This window comes from Tyto alba, unplaced genomic scaffold (assembly GCF_018691265.1).
Source record: "Tyto alba isolate M040663 unplaced genomic scaffold, T.alba_DEE_v4.0 Super-Scaffold_8, whole genome shotgun sequence".
Taxonomy (NCBI): Eukaryota; Metazoa; Chordata; class Aves; order Strigiformes; family Tytonidae; genus Tyto; species Tyto alba.
In genome coordinates, this window is record NW_024881329.1 from 9,159,932 (window position 1) to 9,179,469 (window position 19,538).

Sequence of the window (19,538 nt, forward strand, 5' to 3'; positions counted from 1 at the left end):
CTGTCCTTGGCATTTGTTTTTGCTGTATTTGTCACTTATTTCTCTGAATCTGGAGCATATACCTAATTCAGTGCAACACTATTTCTGATGCATGGATAAGCATCCATAAAATAGATCTGAGGTGGATGTTTTGTGAGACAATGGGAGGAAAGAGAAGCAATGCAGGAAGCTGAGGGAGGCCGAGTAGTTTAGGGAAGTTGGTGCTGGTGAGATGTGATTTCGAGGGCAATGGTAACTCCTTCAAGCTGTGAGTTGTACACAGAGGTAACTATCTTGACTGAGAGGTGCATGCATTTCATCCCCAAAGCCTGCAGACAAAATGGCATGGGTGGTCAGGTCAATAAGGAAAGGAAAGAGCTAGCCTGAACTGAGAAGGTGCAGAGGAAGACAGCCTGGCTTCATTCCATGGAGAATTGCCAAGTGAAGGGAATTCTACCATCCTTTAATTGCAAGAAAACTGATGTCTGCCATTGCTTGAATAAAATGATGGAATTAAAAGAATTAAGGAAACCTTTGTGTTAACAGTTGTTTTAATTTCTTAAAAAGGCGAGTTCACTGAAGGCATATTGTGTGGTCCAGGACAGGCCTCTGTCAGTCATTGTGTTTCTTCTTTTCATTGAAGATTAATGTGACCTTGAATAAAAGGTTTCCTCCTTTGGGGAGGGGAGAGTAACAACTGGGACAAGAAATTTGGCTAAGGGCACACTGGGGTTTTTTTCCACTAAGGGAAATACTGGGTTGGAGTGACATTGTATCTAATCTGGAAATACCAGCAGATTGTTTGCAAATAGATGCAAATAGACCTTATGGTAGGGGCTTGTTGCTCATGGCCCAGAAAAGCCTCAGCCTACTTCATATATTGTATGAAGAACAAAATAATAACAGCTTAAAATGAGACTGGTTTTGTCTTTTTGCAAGGGAGGGAGGAGGCAAAGGGGGCATTTGTCACCTTTACATGCACTCAATCTCTTCAAAGTCTTTTAGTAGATGCCTTTCATAATAAATAACAATTAAATTAGTAACAATTTCTTAGCATGATAACATTAGTAATTATTAAGAAATAATAATAAATGATTCTAATTATTAATTATAATATATAAATAATAATAATATCGCTAACAAAAACCATATAAGATGTGTCTAAGGATTATGTATTTAGATGCTTTGTTTAGATAGGACTGCACCCTGAATTGTGAAAATATACAAAAGCATACACGCTAATAATGTGCTAGGGTAGGTGAAAGCTCAAGTCATTAAAACCTTCCAAAAAGTTGCATTGCTTCTAAAAACAATGAAGAAAATGCTGTGTGATACTCTATAAGACTTTTTTTGTTATTGAAGTTGATGCTTGCCTAAAAGTAAATATATACAGAGTAGTTAAAAAAGGTAACCAAAGTACTGCATATTCTCTGGAAAAAGCTTGAAAGAGACTCTAGAAAAGTCTTTTTACTCTTGGAGGAGAAAAAAAAAAACAAGTGAGATCTCAGTTCTTAGAGAATAAGCCTGACATGGTTAGCTCAGCTATAGAGCAATGTGTGATACGCTTGTGAAGACTAGAGAAGATTTCACAGGAGCTTACTGAAGTGCAGAGACACACTTGAGAGAAGCAGGACCTTAAAAGAAATGCAATTACTACTGTGCCATCTGATCCTTACATACAAGCAAACAAAAGAAACAAAATGTCTCCTTGCTTTCTGTCCTTTCCCTCCTAACAGTAGTGAGTTCATGCTGATTTAAATAAAGGGGAAGTGTTTTGTTTTGTTGTTGTTTGTTTTGGTCTGGTTTTTTTTGTTGTTTGTTTGGTTGTTGTTTTTGTTTTGTTTTGTTTTGTTTTGTTTTCCCAAGACTCATTAATTCCAGTAGCTGAGCCACCACTGTAACTAGTGCATTCTGAAATTCAATAAACTACACTTCTCAGTTTCCCTACAGCTGGTTTTCTGTGCTTATGACTTGCTTTTCCTGAATGTTTAGAGTTTATAGAGCATCTATTAACTGTAATTTCACTCTCCCATATAAGTTGACCAAACGCAGTAGTTTGTAGCATTTCACTGGTCCAGGAAGAGTTTACAGTAAACAATATTTGTTTCTAAACCAGAAGATGATTATTCAACTGAGTAAGCATATGTATAATACACTTGGGTTCAAATGTCTATAGAAGTACTCTGAGGAGTGTAATAATATGTTAAGTAGAGCTATTTTTACTATTTTAGACACAGCATTGTTTACTGTGCATTAGTAATATACTTCATGTTGTGTACTTCAAGACAGTAATATGTTTCTTGCTTTTTCATTTAGCTTTAAAGAGTCTAGCATGTTTGAACTAGGCAGTGATTAACAATTAAATGTTAATGTTTAGGATTCAGTTTATATTCTGGTCTTTAGTTATGCTATTAAAACATTCACATGGAGACAGATGTACCCTTATAAGGCTGCAACACCTCCTGTATGTATAAACTGTAAATTAAATTACTACATCTGCCAAGTAATAGAGTGGCATTTCTGTGGACTGTATGTCATAGCATAAGCTTAGGTTTACATTGCAGGAGTACAGCTGTTACGTACTCAGGTGCTCTGTGATGTTTCCTCTACTGATCTGAAAAGTAGCTCAGGTTGTCAATTGCTTCTGTTGCCGGAGTCTGAAAGCTGCAGACAGAGTCACTACACAAAGGGGAATGCAATGGACTCGCACTGTACGTGTCCGTATTTGCAGTTTCCTGGACGGAAGAGTCCGGGATGAGAGTCCTTGCAGAGATGTCGGTTCAGTGACTCCTTATAGGTCACTCTCCTCATCTGAGAATGCCTTCTAGTGTGACTTCCTGCATACAGGCTACACGGCTGTTGTTGGGAGTGTGTCCCTGGGAGTGCTAGTTACTTGTATTTTAGAAAGCACAATGCAGTGGGTTCATATTGTTGCAACGTAGTATCTTTAGAAACTTGTATCTAATATCAGCATCCAACCTTCAGATCTTGTTATGTCATTGCTTGTGATATTGAAAAGCCCCCTCTCCGCCTCACGATCTCTTTTGGATGTACAAATAGCTGTATACAGTTGATCAAATTAATTCTCAAATTGCATCTTGAAAGCCAAATAAGTTTAATTTTTACAATCACGTGGTGGTGTGGGTTTTCCAGCTCCTATTTCCTTTTGTGACATTTCTTGGGAATGTTGTCAGTATTTGGTTTGTTTAAACCTTTAAATGTGGACAGCAAAACTGGGTGCATTCTGACAGCTGCATTACCAGTGTTGTGCAGAAGCAAGATGATTTTTTATTTCTGCTTTGAAGCTTCTTTCTTACTGAGAAGTTAGAGCAGCCCTTTCCACTACAGTTTCACATAAGGCTTCATGGTAAAGTGTTACTTGTAATAATTCCAAACCATCTCCTACCGATGTATAGGACAGTACTGTTTGGTGCTTTTTAGACTTATTGTTTGAACCATCCCGTCCTTGTCATGTATCATCTTGAAACTTGTATTACAAACCGACTATCTTACTTCCTTCTGCAGAACCATTCTGCCAGTGGGTCTTGTAAAACTTGTCTCCAGTACCAGGCAGCTGGTGCACAAGGCAAATTTTAGAAATAGTGAAGTTGGCAATTGCTTCTGACCACATCCCTGTGCTCACGGCCATCCCTGTCCAGGCAGTGCCTGGGCTGGAGGGAAATGGGAAGCTTAGCAGACAGGCTGCAGCACTGCGGATTCTGGGTGAGCTGAAACTGCTTCTGCTAGGATTTGACAGTCTGGACTTGAAGGCGATTTCAGAATCTCTCAAGCTGTCCCTAGGGCCGTTGGGCTCATTAGGTGTCAACTGTGATATCTGATGAGAACAGTGGTTTGGTTTGGTTTTAAATTGATAGGAATTAGTTGGTAGAGTAATTTCATTGTTTTGCCTAGGACATGCATTAGGCTGTTTTGTTGTTCAATCAGAATTTCTCAAGGAAATTCTCAAGGGTATTCAAAGCAAATGGACCCACTGGATATTGCTGTGCTGTTAGATTCCTTAAGGCCATTATCCTAGCTAAGGCCTATTCTTCCCTTTCATGTACTTGATCCATAGGAACTGCAATTATTATTACCTGCCCTTTCAAACAAGAAGTAGTTGGGGAAAATACCTCGTTTTCTTTTATTCTTTATCGGTGTATTTAAGATAATAAACAGCTGACTGCATGGAACGGCAACAGATTCATTTTATGTACCTGCTGGAGGCATCTAAGGAATTATATGTACTGAAGGGAAAACTTCAATCAACAAGAAAACACCCAAATCTCATCAGTTGTTTCTTTGGATTGTGTTCTAATATATGCTGCTCAGTTCAAGCTTCTGAGCAAAAAAGCATACCTGTGGGAAACCATTTGGTTCTTGTCTTTTTTTTTTTTTTTTTTAATTAAACTTGGAAAAAATAGTGACAAAATCTCTCATGTACATTTTGCAGTTTTAGTGACCTAAGATGTTTCATGTGGCTGAAATACAAAAATGAATTATGCTTTTGGAAATGACTAAGAATTCCAGGTCCTTTCAATCAGAGAGGATAGTTGTAACTACAGTCTATAACTAGAAAGACATCATGGATTCATGGATGAAATAAAAGGATACTAAAGGATCAGTGTGTACTTTAAGGAGGTATCAAGTTTAATCTGAACCCAGATTCTGTGATTGGCACTTATAATGTATCTTAACTTGTTGAAAATTTTCTTAATAGGAAACGATTAATTGAGGGCTGTTTTATTTATAGTTCTCCTTACTGAATAATTCATCCAAACACAAATTTCAGGGTTCTGAAACATTTTGAGTTGCTTAGGCACTAATCCATTTGTTACTTAAGGAGTATTTTAGAAAGCTTTAGTCAGTTGTCACGGACATAAGTACTGTGCTAATTTAAGTTTATGTATATGGACAATGAGCATGACTAACCTTTTGATTTCAGGTTGATACTCATATCCATGCTGCTGCTTGCATGAACCAGAAACACTTACTGAGGTTTATTAAGCACACTTATCAAACAGAGCCCGACAGGATTGTTGCAGAGAAAAAAGGCAAGAAGATGACTTTAAAGCAAGTCTTCGAAAGCCTTCACATGGACCCTTATGACCTCACTGTAGACTCTTTAGATGTCCATGCGGTAAGTCTATTAAAATGACAAAATAAACAAGAAAAAGCTAAGTTTTCTAAGTGTCAAATTCTGATTTCTACAGTTTTTGCATGATAACTGCTTAAATTACAATTTGAACTCATGCATTACTTGTCATGTTTGAAGTAAGTTAGTATAGGCGTTTGGTTTTCTGTGCCTTTTATTGCTAGGCAATTTAATTTATAACCTATTAGGTGTGGTTAAAATCATGGTTGTTTGGGTTTTTTCCTCCTCTAGGGTCGTCAAACATTTCATCGATTTGACAAATTCAATTCCAAGTACAATCCAGTTGGTGCCAGTGAGCTGAGGGACTTGTATTTGAAAACTGAAAACTACATTGGTGGTGAATATTTTGCTCGTATGGTCAAGGTAAATAAGTTTCAAGCTTTTCCAGCTGTAAGGAAATGAGGGTTTGTAACAGATTTGTGATGTCATAATTGAATCTAACACTATGTTTAAGTGATTCTAAATATTGCTCTAGCAGTTCATCAGAGGAAGACCTCTGCTAAGGCAGCCACTACTACTTTCTAAATGGTTTTATGAGTTAGAAGCTCATCCACGTAAGCTGTGTATGAGTTCAGAGCAGAGCTGCATGCAGTTTCAAACTAGTGTAGGGCAGCCAAGGATCAATTCACTGGATTAATATTTTGTTAGGATCTAGTTGGCTAGTGGTGGCTGCTAGGGAAGTGCTTCTGTGTAAATCTGTACCTGCACATGCATGCACAGGCTTCAAATTAATTTCTTACAGCAAAAGAATTAGTAGTTTTCATGAATTAGATGTCAGCTCTTCTTAAATGTATAGAAGTGCTTGTCTAAAATTAATAGCCTTAAAATTGCTTCCTACCACAGATTCTGGGTCAGAGTCTCCATTGGTCTGCATATCTTATGTAGTAATTTACTACAGTTTAAATAGTATAATTCTGATTTACCAATTTTAAACATATGTATTACAAAGGTGTTAGCAATAACGGCACAAGAATATTGTTCTCTAAACCTAGGTGTTACAGTTAGTTATACCCAAATTATATCTAAGATAGCTTGCTAATAGAATATTTAGATGCCTAAAATAGAAGAACGGATTAAGAGACAAGAGATTCCCTTTATCTTTAAAGGGTGACAGTACAGTTATATCTGGTCTGAGGAAAATGAAATGATAAATATACTACTAGCTGTAAGTCATCTTCAGTGTCGATATTAAAGCAAATATATTTATTACTTAATAGGAAGTAGCCCGTGAACTAGAAGAAAGTAAGTACCAGTATACAGAACCCCGCTTATCCATTTACGGACGGTCTCCAGATGAATGGCTGAACTTGGCAAAATGGTTCATTAAGCATAAAGTTTATTCCCCTAATATGCGCTGGATAATTCAGGTTCCCAGAATCTAGTAAGTAATCAGGAGCTCTTGGTAAATTTAACAATTTGAAATCATACCAATGATTTGTTTTAATTTTTGATATTTTTTAGATGGTTTATGAGCTGTCCTCTAGTTCTATTTATAAGCAACAGTCTGGGAAATTTGTTCTTGACAATTGTTGAGGTTTTCCTGAAAGTCTGGGGGTGTAAGACAGGAGATGGGGTTTGAATCTACTCTTTATGAAGCTATTCAAAACTTTTGTGAATTATTTGTAAGTCTGAAGGTCCTAAAACCAAAAATTACAACTGGGTGAAGTTAAGCTGCACTCAAAGGCAAGGTAAAATACAATTTACTATTGAAAATAAATCAACTCATGAATTCCATAAAGGAGTAGAAAATGTTCTGTAAAACTGTTACCATCAAACTTCCTCAAGATCAATTGACAAAATAACAGCAAACTTGGAAACACAGCCCAGATTGCTGATTTGCAAGATTCAATCACTATCAGTTTTTCTTTAAGCATCCTTTGGGACTTTATTAAATGGTTCTTTGTTTCTAATACCATATATTTTAATACAGTCTCCCGTTATAATTTTGTCAGCCTTAATAGCTGAGCTTCATGTTTTGAAATTGCATAGTTGGAATACGAGTAGAGAAAGACCTGTCATGGTTGCATATATCCGCCAGAGTGTGTTTCTCATTAGGGAGAAAGTTTCTCTCTTTCCATTTCTTATGTAGCAATTTCTTATGTACATAGTGGAGTCAACACTTCCATTAAGTCATGCACTTGATGACACACTGAAGTATTGTCCCTCTTTTCTGAGAGGCTCACTATAGCAGAACGTTCTACTTTCATTTGGAGTAGTTACAACTTTGGAAAATGGCATCTTTCACGAGAGGTAATTCCTTATCTCCCCTATTAGTCTTGTCTTGCTGTAAGGGAAGGTGTCGCTGTTCTTGAGAGAGCATCTATCCCTGCATACTGTCACTATTTTTGGAGCACTCAGGAGCTTCAGCAAAGCCTGGATGAAGCAGGTGCCAGGCAGTGCAGGAAACAGAGCATAGAGACAATCCCTGCCCCAACATAAACTTTGAATTTCTGAATCCTGGTAGAACTGAAGCTCTAAAATATACAGGAATAACAGAAAATATGAAGGGGGAGGAAAAATAAAAGCTGATTAAAGAATGGTCACAACTGTGTATATTTTTTCCCTTCAGTGACATATTTAGGTCAAAAAATATTCTGCCTAGTTTTGGGAAGATGTTGGAGAACATCTTTGTACCTTTGTTTGAAGCAACAATCAACCCCAAAGACCACAGAGAATTGCACCTTTTCCTCAAATATGTAAGTATATTTGAATTTTCTGTCTCACATGAAATGGATACTCTCCTCATAAATTTTGTTTGCCCACAGCTGTTTCCAGACACTAGAGCTTCCCTCTCCATGGATTACTTGTATTATTGTTTTAAAGCCCTGACATAAAATTTAATAAAAGCTGGGTAAGGTCCTGTTGTCAAATAGTTGCCGTTTATTTCCTCTGAAACAGCTCAACAGCTATTTATTTGTCTTGTCAGTAATGCTTTCCATAAAGAATGACCAAAAACTGTTTGCATGCTCTTGTGTAGAGGCAGTATCGTAATCCAGGGTGTGTACTTTGAGCTTGCTTCTGGGACTGACCTCCAGAAAGGAGGCAGCTGAAAGGAAGCATTGTGTAGATCCTGATGGGATTCAGGAGAGAGGTGGGGATGTAGCTGCTGGGATGTGATTAAAAAAGGCATTTCTGAATATGCTCCAAATCAGAACTCTGAGGTTTCCTGGGAGCCTCTGTCCCTCAGCTGCTTTTCAAATAACAGAGCAAAGGATTATAACCTGGATCTGACAGAGTCTTACAGGCCTATGACCCCTCTCTATTTCCCCTCTCCCCCCTCTGGAAATCTGAAGGCTTTTGTGTACCTGGGCCTCCTATTTGTCTCAGAAATAAAAAATGGTTGAAAATTCCTTTGAGAAAACACATTATTCCTACTGTCTGCATGGTATGGTAGGAGGGCAGAGCAGCAGGACTGCTAGCATAAGGAGTGAAATGAAGAAAGAGAACTAGATGCTTTGTCTGGAAGTCCTGAAGCAAGACTAAGTAATGTTGAAGTTTGCTTCTTGAAAACACTGATTTCTGTGAATCTCTTTTGCCACCAGGTTACTGGCTTTGACAGTGTGGATGATGAATCCAAACACAGTGGCCATATGTTCTCTGATAAAAGCCTTAACCCCGACCTCTGGACCAGTGAGAAGAATCCCCCGTATAGCTATTATTTGTATTATATGTATGTGAACATCATGTTGCTGAACAACCTTAGGAGGCAAGTAGTCATTTTTATTTTACAAACTTTCAGAAAGAAAAATCAATACTCTTGGTCTCAATCTAAGTCAGTGTCTAGATCATACATCTTTAGAAGCAAAAGTTATCTTGAATTATTTTAAATAGTCCAAGAGGGATACATGAGTTATTTTGAAAAAATTAAATGCAAAATTAATTCAAATGAAATACTTAGAAATTGTAAAGGCATCAGATTATCTTGGTTTGACATTTGTGAATTTCTTAAAGGTGAATATATCAAAGCAAACAAAAGAAGAAACACCACAAAATTGATTTGTTGACCTTCATTTGCATTGACAGTGAATTTCCAAATATAATGTACCTCTTGGAAGCTTGCTATTGCCTGTTAATTTACAAGATACAAAATTATGTTGTGAAATACTGGTTTAAGGGCTGCTGCTGTTATCAGATAGACAAAGGAGGACATAATTATAAACTGCACATCTAACTAACTTACTTTAGCATTCTTGTTGACTCATTCAGTTTACTACTTTTGAGACCAATGTCTAGGCAAGTAATGTGGGGAGTTACGATACTGAGTGTGAGATAACGTCTGTAAAAGCAGATTTTGGCATCAGGCTCAGTAAAGCCTGAAATTCAACTTGAGGTTATGTTCCTGACTTTGTGGCTGACACTGAGTGATCTGCACAACTGACTCAGATTGAGGCACGGTGAGATTATCCATTGATACTAACGGTGTCATCACTTACCTTGCAAGGATTTGGTTCGTTATTACTTGCAAAATGTATTTCTTACAGGAGGTGCCCAGATTTGTCATTTTAACAGGTCTTATCCAAGTTACTTCTTCTCTCCCACTGCTACCTCAAGCATTTCTTTTTCTACCACCCTATATAATCAAAACTCATAATGAAAACATCCACCTCAAATTACCTTGTACCTGCAATAAACAGGCCTAGTTCTTAGTTTTAGTTCTGTAAGGGAAAAGACGCAGTACAGCAAACATCTAAGTCATCCCTTTCTCCTGACTTTCTTACATTCTCTGTAGTCTACATTTTTTTATTTTCCAAAGACAGAGATTCTGTCAGAATTTACGCATTTTGGTTTTTGCCTCAAGATCATTTCAACTACTGTTTGAAAATCTCTCTAGATAATAATTAAATATTTTTCACAGCTAGGTGAGATGACACAATTCATCAGTGAGTCAGTAAAACTCTTATATACGAAATAGATGAAGATCAGTGCATTTTTTGCTAATAGAACTTGCTTTTAATCTCCTCAGGGAAAGAGGCATGTGTACTTTTCTGTTTCGACCTCACTGTGGAGAAGCTGGATCTATCACACACCTTGTATCAGCCTTTCTGACAGCAGACAACATTTCTCACGGATTGCTCTTGAAGAAGGTATTGCTTGGTTGGTCACCTAAACTAATCACAATCTGCTTAGAGATCATTCACTGGTTCAAACAGCAGTCATCACAATGACTTTATCTAGGCAGCCCAAAATGATTTTCTTAGCCAGGCACACGTAATTCTTCACTTTGATCAGAAACCCCCCCTGCAGTGCTGGGTCCAGCTCTGGGGCCCCCAACATCAGAAGGACACGGACCTGCTCGAGCGGGGCCAGAGGAGGCCATGAAGATGCTCGGGGGGCTGGAGCAGCTCCCCTGGGAGGCCGGGCTGAGAGAGCTGGGGAGGTTCAGCCTGGAGAAGAGAAGGATCTGGGGAGACCTTAGAGCGGCCTCCCAGTGCTTAAGGGGGCTATGGGAAAGCTGGAGAAGGGACTCTTTGTTAGGTGGTGTAGGGATAGGGCAGGGAGTAATGGTTTTAAATTGAAAGAGGATAGATTTAGATTAGACATAAGAAATTCTTTCCTGTGAGGGTGGCGAGACACTGGCACAGGGTGCCCAGAGCAGCTGTGGCTGCCCCCTCCCTGGAAGGGTTCAAGCCCAGGTTGGACGGGGCTGGGAGCACCCTGGGCTGGGGGAAGGTGGGGTTGGGGACTAGGTGGTCTTTAAGGTCCCTTCCAACCCAAACCATTCTATGATTCTGTGAAATAAATAAGTTTAGCTGAACTTCCTGTTACTTATTTAAGCCACAAAAATACAGCTTTTCCTAAGTGAGTATTTTAAACCTACGTCTTTGTAGGGAAGATGAACAGTTCACATATGTCAAGGACTTGGCAGCTCCTGTTTTTTGGTTACTCCAAGGAGAGCTAAAATTACATGAAAGAAGCTGCTTAGACTTGTTACTACTTCCTGATTTAGGTCCCAGAAGAATTTAAGGAAATCTCTAGTTTCTTCTGTATGGGGACAAAGGTAATTTTCCCTGACTGGCAACCCTGTACTTCAAGGTTCATTGAGAGGTTCATTAAGATTTTGATTATTTATATCTAGAGCAACTGGGATCACTTGATCAATAAATTTAATATAGCTGTATAACTCAGCAATATTTTATATACAACTTGATTGTTATGACAAGACAAATGTTATTCCTGGTGTATCAGTTAATAGAAACCATCACACAACTCATCCCCAGGCCACCGTTTTGTAATTAAAATAATTGGTCAGTGGGTGGCAGAGTTGCACTGAGTTTATTGTAATTTTTTTGAAGAAGTTCTCTTATAAGTTGGATTTGCTGGTTAATGCTGTAAAATTCTCTCTGTATTTTTCAACATATAAAAGACCAAAGAAAAATTTTGCCTAAAATAATGTCTGATGTTATGCTCTTAACCAGTAATTCCTAAAATTAGACCCAGACAGAGTAGTACTAAGGCTGTATGTGACCAAAGCATTCTCTTCACTCTCTCCTGCTTAGCCTGGTGCAATAACCTGGCATAGCAGACAGTAATAATAAAGGGACTTTTTAGGTTCACAGGCTGGTTAAGCCAAAAATAGTAATAAAGATGAGGTGACCACAGATTAATGATATGTGCAACAGCAACACGTGAATTGTAATAAATTAAAACTTCTACTCCTAAAATTTACCTACTGGACTGCAGTTTTGAAAATGACAAATTGCTTAGCAGTTCTTACACGTCTGTTGTCTTTGACTTTTGGGTTTTGCAGGAAGGTATGCAGTTAGTATCAAATGGGGTGCTCTTAATAGTCATATATACTTACTAATCTATAGTAATATTAGTCACCATATTTTTAAAAACATGATATGTATGTTGAAGAACGTAAATTATAAAGATCAGCAACATATAAAATTCAGACATATATTTTCTAAAGAAGTCAGTTTAGTGTCAGCCTAATTTTGGGGAACTTAGTCTTCCCTCTGTAATGCTGTTTCCATTTTATCCAAGGCAAAACCCCTTCTTTCTTTCTTCATTATCCCATAGTACCATTAAATGCTGATTGTGTTTTGTTTTGCAGAGTCCTGTCCTCCAGTACCTTTATTATCTTGCACAAATACCCATTGCTATGTCTCCACTTAGTAACAATAGCCTGTTCCTGGAGTACTCAAAAAATCCACTACGGGAATTTCTACATAAAGGACTTCATGTCTCTCTCTCCACAGATGATCCTATGCAGTTTCATTATACAAAGGTAAGAATAGCAAAAAGCACTTGTCTTTGAATTTGGTAACAGTACCACGAAGGCCCAGAATGATTTGAAAGCTGTTTTATATCATCGCTTAGGATATAAAGTTTCATGTCTTTCAGTCACTTCATTCATTATTCTTCCTCATTTACAGTCTACTACTCACTGTTAGGTTTCAGAGGGAAATGTCTGATTTCCTAATTATGTTTCTTTTGTACTCTTGCCTCTCCAGTGTTGGCTGTTGAAGTATAGAATGAAGGATGAGGCTGAAGGGAGGTTTGAGCCTTCATAAACAATCCTCTAGAGTGCCAGGAAAGTCCAGTTTCCTTATTAATAAATCTGGGGAAATACATTATAAAAACACGATGTGGAATCTCTGAAGATGATGTATGAGCTGTTTGCTCAGTAAACTGAAACTGATTCTTGCCCTTGCGTGGCCTGGCAGGACAGAACTGCCCGGTCACTGGTCTTGATGCCCCAATTTTGTGGTTGGCACTGTCCTGAGTCATTCTGTGCCTCAGAGTGGCCTGTACGTTGCTCAGTTGTCTGTGTCCTGAGGACAGGCTGAGCTCAGGCGTGCTTCACCCAGGCTCGCTTCTGGCCCACCACATGTCTCTGCTAGAAAGACAGGGAGCTGCTGTGGGGGATTTCTGCATGGGTGTAACGCAACACCAGCCCACTTACACGTAGTGTGGAAGATCCTCAGCTGTGACAGCTCACTAGAGTCAGACCCAGCCTCCGTGTGTGGAAGGTCAGAAGTGAAAAATTGCCCTGCTATCTGTGTACATATTCATTCAAGATTTACAACTAGATCCTCCAATGTGTTTATGTACCCTGGGATCTCATTTAAAATTGCCTAATAAATGCCTCTAAGGATCTGGACTGCAGGCTGCAATTTCTGAGACTAAGATAACTGGATACCCAGTGCCTATTAATTATTTAAGTCACCTTTGGGAAATTTGAAATAAACAATTCTGTTTATTAGTAACTGTGATGTTAAAGTCTAAAACCTCTAATTTTTCACAGCTATGCAAAGAGCATGTATAAATTCCTCAATTAGTAGTGAGTACATATTTCCATTTACATATTATTTACATATAATTTAACATTAAATGTATTTTGGTGATACAGGAAGCTCTCATGGAAGAATATGCTATTGCAGCCCAGGTGTGGAAACTCAGTACCTGTGACTTGTGTGAAATAGCAAGAAACAGCGTACTACAGAGTGGATTGTCAGATAAGGTAATTGTGGCTGAAAAAAATCTTTTTTTGAATATTAGGGCAAGTAGGAACTGAGAAGTCAGTAGTCTGACAATTGAATAGTAGGTGTTTATGTGATGTATTTGTGCACATCCCTGTCCTCTTTTCCAGAAATTCACAATCTGCTCTACAGTCTTGCATTAAAAAAAGTATTAACATTTTTCATCATTACCTTTGTTTTGGAATTCCCAAAACATGCAGAGACCAGATGCCTGTTTATACTCAATTCTGCCTCCAGTTCCAAACCTTTCATTATTTGGGTGGTAGCCCTTTGCCAGTAATTTTATACATCATGTCTTGCATTGAGTAAAAACAAACTGCCTGTCATAAACAAGAAATGTTTTTACATGGAAGGGAATACTACAGAAAATATTCTGTTTAGGTAGGCAGTCAGGTTAGATTAAATTCCCCCCTGGCTTTAAAATTGTATGTATCCATGACTTTCTCTAGGAGTTACTTCAGAGTATCCTTTCTTCTATGTCACTTTCAAACATTCTTCTCAAGGAGCTGCTATGTGAAGGGGCTTTACAAGTATATTCCGTTGTTTCTTCCAGTATTCTCTAGTGACAACTACTGATTTTCCTCTTTTGCATCATTTAACTAACTAACAAAAGAAACCTAAGCCTCTTTTTGACCTCTCGCATGAAAGATGTAGTAGTGAAGACCTAACACTAGCACAAAGGGTTTTAGCAAACCAGATAGAGTGCCTGCTGAGTAATTATAAACTTTGGCCTTAAAATGTCCAAAACTGGTTAAGACTCTGAGGTAAAGCTCAATGGCCAGCTGTTTGAAGCTGCTCTTTTCACTTGCACTGGAGTCATTCAACTAAGAAATAATCAATTATACAATAAATCAAAGCAGTTGAACTGACTTCTTCCTTCTTACGCTTAATCCTGTTCACAGGAAAAACAGAAATTCTTAGGGGTGAATTACTGTAAAGAAGGGCCTGAGGGAAATGACATCCGAAAGACAAATGTTGCACAGATCCGGATGGCCTTCAGGTACGAGACACTGTGCAATGAACTTAGTTTCCTGTCTGATGCTATGAGAACAGAAGAGATTTCTACTCTGTCGAAGTAGTTATAAACTCAAAGAAACCAGAACATTTCACTCCTAAGCAGGGTAAGATGCTAATTAACATTGAATCATCTGCTTTGATGCTACCAAGACACAGCTGAACAGAACAAGAGGAAAATAGAGTATCTATGGAAGGTAAACAGCATTTGCTGTTATCCTTCACTGCATTATTCTCATTGGAAAAATTTCAGTTTCTACAAACATTAGACTTTGTAAGATTGCTGTAAATATAAAATGCAAACTCAGAATCATGTAATATTTGTTTCATACTGTCTTAACTGTGCACTATATTGTAGCTTGGAAAACAACAGCCAATATCCGTAGTGCATCTGTGATATGCACCTCAGGATTCTGCAGATGCTGACAGTATACATGCACTGGTGTTTGTCCTCATAGTTTCAGTAGCAATCACGGCATTTAGCACTTGTAAGTTTAACCATTTATTCATTAACAGTTTGTATGGAGTGCATAGACTAGCCTTTCATTCTGGAAGGTGTTCTGACAAAACAAAGTCTGGTAGTCTTGTTTAATGACTAATGAATTACTTTTTGTTGTTGTATAGGATGTCTGTGAAGAACAGCAGATTAATGCTTTTTAATCTAGTAAGTAGAAAACATGGTGTCAAAATCATCACTATTGTACATTTTAATAATGAGTCTAACTATATCATGAAAACTTTGCCTTGAAAGTCTAGAACACTTTTTTATTGCTTTGTAATGGGAGTATGTGGATATGCCAGTTCAAATCACTTGGAAATTTATGCAGATAATTTTGGTTGCATGTAGAGAAATTTTTTACTTGAACAAAGGAAGTGTTCTTACAAATCAGTGGTAGAAACTCCAGACCTGGGTTCTGGTCCTACTTCTGACATCTTTTTACACATTTGTGTTGGTTTGTATTTTAGTCAATTAGAGTTGAATGAGAAGTCAAACTGTCTATTTCTACAGAAGCTAGCCCACTTGAAATATGTCATTTCAAATCATGTTATGTTAAACTCTTTATTTAGGATGGAGTGGCTAGTAAAATATAGCTACTGGAATATTTATCACTTTCAATCTTTTTTTTCTGTTTGATCATCCTTCTTAAGACACAGTACTACTCATTCGGAAAGATTTAAAGGCAGTAACATGAGAGCATCTATGTACCGTAGAAGTTGCATGTAGTTTCACACCTTTTTTGACTAGGGGTAGCAGAGGATGTTGATGTCTCTGAGTCCAACATTACGCCACTTAATTGGAAGGCCTGTAGTCCCTAAGTTAGGATCTTGAGCCTGTGGTTAGAGAACTGGCTATCTACTCTAATACATAGGGAGGTTAGGCATCTTAGAACAGTAATTCAGAATTAATGCAGAAAAAGCAAGTAATGAATACTAGCCAATCAAGCCTCACTAGACCTAGAACCCTGCATATTTTACTATATCAGATGTCTTGTGCCACTTGTATTTCTTAAGCCAGGCCCTTCTGGGGCTTAGGCACCTACATCCTTTCAAGGACTGATCAGGTCTTGCTTTTCCTTGTAAATGCAGCTAGAAGTAGCAGTGGTGACATCACCAGTACCAAACCAACTCATTAATGGCATAAATGCATATATGCATTGAAGACATACATTCTGTTGTCAGGCTGTGGCAGTTAAAAGCAATACCTATATGGACATATTTTTAATGTACCTGCTGTCCTGAATGGTGATTGCAGGGAAATGGCACCAAAGTAAGGGAAGGAGGAATTCCCTATCACCTCCGATAGCTGTGTGGCCCCATAAAAGAGATTAAACCTAAAGACCCTTAGGAAGCAGCCTGGAACGAAGGCTGCTCTGAGGGAGACAGAGGCACTGGAGCAGAGTTGTGGCCATCCAGCCATCTTCACCATTAGCCAGTGTCACATGCCGGGAGCTGTGGTGATTGCAGACGTTCTTCATCCAAAATGTGGTTGCAGACCAGCGGTGGGAGACTTGACTCTGGCTCTTCAGTGACCTAGCCTAATGGCTGCAGTGTTCAACAAGTGCCAGTTTGTATTCCTTGTGAAGCTAAAAATTGTGTGAAACTGTGCGATAGAATAAATTTGCCCAAAGTTTTTAGTCAACAATGCCTGTTGGCCTCACTGTTAGAAACTTCAGCATCTCCTAGAATGTGTTATCAGGCCTGGGAAGTCTAATTTTCTTAGGATGAAGTCTGAAAACAGTGGTTCAAGCATTTTAGATGCATAAAATGCAGATCTATTGTTTTCATTAGTACAACTTACTGATGAATTGTTATCAACACAACATTATTTACCTGAGAAAAGCATCTGTGTCCAGGCTAAATACGCAACATGCTTAGTTTTGAAGAATTTCAATTGTGTGTTTTCATCTGATAAACATTGCTTTACGTAGGTTGTTTCATGTGAAGATCGCTATTAGTGCTGCTTTTGTTGTTACTTAGATTTCTTTCTTAGTTTTCTTAACATTATACCAAATTAGTGTATGTTTAATACCTTTTCAGCTTTCCTTACCTCAAACACATCAGGTTCTAGTACGTCTGTAGCTCTTATTAAAGAGAAAAATCAAAACTGGATTTGAATATTCAGCTAATGGACAGTAATTGAGATTTTGTCAGTAATAACAATAACACACAAGTGGCCATGACCACAAGTTTTGCTTTCTGTGCTTCCTTGTGTGCTGCTTTTAAGGATAAATTGAGCCAATGGTGATGAAACATACCAACATTCTTTCAAGCTTCCACTACTCCATCTCTTTTGGTCATCTTTTAATGAGGCAAAGGTTACTGATTCTCAAGTTCAGTTCTTAAACTTCACCTTTTTTTTAAAGTCGCTTTAAAGTTGCACTTTTTTTCTAACTTATAGCTGTTCAGAATAACCTTGCAGTTTTAGGATATGTATGTAATGAAGGGTCGATCCAGTGTTGAAGTGTTACTGATAGCTGAATTACTGGTATATTTACTCAAATATAAGACAGGGCAGTTGCTCGCCCCAGTGGGGCTGAAATCAAATCTGGTTATACAACAGCTTGTGTTTTACTTAGAAAGGGACTAGCACAGCATCACTGCAGGTGTTGCTTCAGAATGGAAGAATACCCTATTTTCTCTTCATTGGTGTTAAGGTTCAAATATTATTCAAGACTTCCTTAAATCTGTTAGCTCAGAGCATTTTATACTTTCACCTAAAATGGTTAATTATGGTTATTTGATGTTTACGACATGTCTATCTGAACAATTCCTAGTGATGCCTTTCCATTCTGTTACCTTAGCAAACTTATGTTGCTCTGCCACTGGATAATACAATTATTTTTCTCACCCCAGAGCTACCTTATATTCTCCTATCATTGTTCTTTACTTGTGGCTAAACCTTTCTGTTCTATTTGCCTAGTTAAAATCTAAGTCTGGAAAAGGTGGGGGGGAGGGATGTCTGTAAAAACTGCTTTATCTTTCTGTGCCTGGGTTAAATGATGTTTATATTTTGCCTCTTGTGGAAGCATTAAACATTACACAAATAAATACATTATAAAAGAATATGGTGAGGCTTTTTGTGTGTGTATGCCTCAATAAAATCGTAGCTGGTCAGAATCTGCATTTAAGTAGAACTAAAAACCTAGGCAATTAAACTATTAGCAGTATAGAAAACTAAACCAAAATTAAGGACTATCACTACATGAAAACTGAAAAACAAACAAACAAACAAACAAACAGAAAAACCGTATAGAGAAGATAATAAACAATATTGAGGAGAAGGAGCTAAAGCCTTACCTGACTTAAAGCAATTGTGTTAATGAAAACTGTTCTGATTTGTGACAACATAATACCTGGCATTAACTCCTGAAGTGAAACTGTAGTGCAGGGCTGCCCGCACTGTCTCTTGGTGCCCTGGTTCCCTGCTCATCCGGGGTTAAGGCATCTCTTCCTTGTACTGGAGCCTCATCTTGATATTAAACTGAGAGTCAAAACACCTGAATTTTAGAGCAGGAAAGCACTTCTGACACTCAGAGTCAAAACAATTTAAGCAGTACAAAGAGCAGCTTTATCTGACAAAAAGAACACAACTAAGAAGCCAACAAGTGACAAACTGAAATAAATAGTTAATATCAACATATACATTCTGCTACAGTCAGGGTGACTTTGGAGGAAAAAATTTTTAACACTAATTACTTCCTTCAGTAGGAAATGTAATAAAGATTTTTAGATTAATATTAAAATGTGTGTCTCTTTCTGTATACAAGCAGCACTCATGAAGCACGAGAGTACAGATTCATCTGTCACTGAAGAATGTGTATTTCTCCCCCGTACCTCTCAAAGCACTAAATATCAATGGTAAGCAGCATAGAGAATAGTGTGTATATATATATATGATAGTGAGATACCAACACTGCTAATCCATTAATCATTAACCATGACTAAGGGGTACCATCTCACATAAAAAATGTTTTTTGGAAGATCTGTTAAAGTGGGTTGGAACTACATTAGCATGGAAGCATAGACTTGTATCAAAACCCTACCTTGTTCCACATACAATCAAATTCCGGAAGGGCACGTTTCTGAGTAATTTAAGCTTCATTCATAAAAACACCCTGTATTTTTAAGAAGCACTTTGAACCAGAAAAGACTGCTTATTTAATTACCTGTTGGGTAGTATTATTCTTTCCACCAGACACACTGGGAAAAGTTCCATCCAAGTTCACAAAACTGATAATACTTTTTTTATATAATTTCAGGCCTAAAAGATCCATGCCTACTGTTTAATATTTCAACATCCATAGTTAGGTTAGTGAGGTAAGCAATAGGCAATCATCTGCTAATTAACATCCTGACAGCTCAGAAACAAAAGTAGAATGTGTTGTCAGATCCCTCACAGACATCAC

General features: G+C 37.9%; 1 protein-coding gene across 3 annotated transcripts in view; it reads left to right on the top strand.

Annotated features, from left to right (window-relative positions):
- AMPD3 (adenosine monophosphate deaminase 3) overlaps nt 1-18,192 on the top strand; it is a 34,986-nt gene extending 16,794 nt beyond the window's left edge. For 2 of the 3 annotated variants that reach the window (XM_042784537.1, XM_033006747.2), the window contains exons 7-15: nt 4,922-5,116; nt 5,363-5,494; nt 6,349-6,512; nt 7,701-7,827; nt 8,674-8,837; nt 10,095-10,215; nt 12,189-12,362; nt 13,488-13,598; nt 14,520-18,192. In XM_042784537.1, the coding sequence (XP_042640471.1) occupies nt 4,922-5,116; nt 5,363-5,494; nt 6,349-6,512; nt 7,701-7,827; nt 8,674-8,837; nt 10,095-10,215; nt 12,189-12,362; nt 13,488-13,598; nt 14,520-14,696 (1,365 nt within the window). In that variant the 3' untranslated portion in view covers nt 14,697-18,192. The other variant, XM_042784536.1, reaches the window with a different exon arrangement.
- Nucleotides 18,193-19,538: the final 1,346 nt, after the last annotated feature.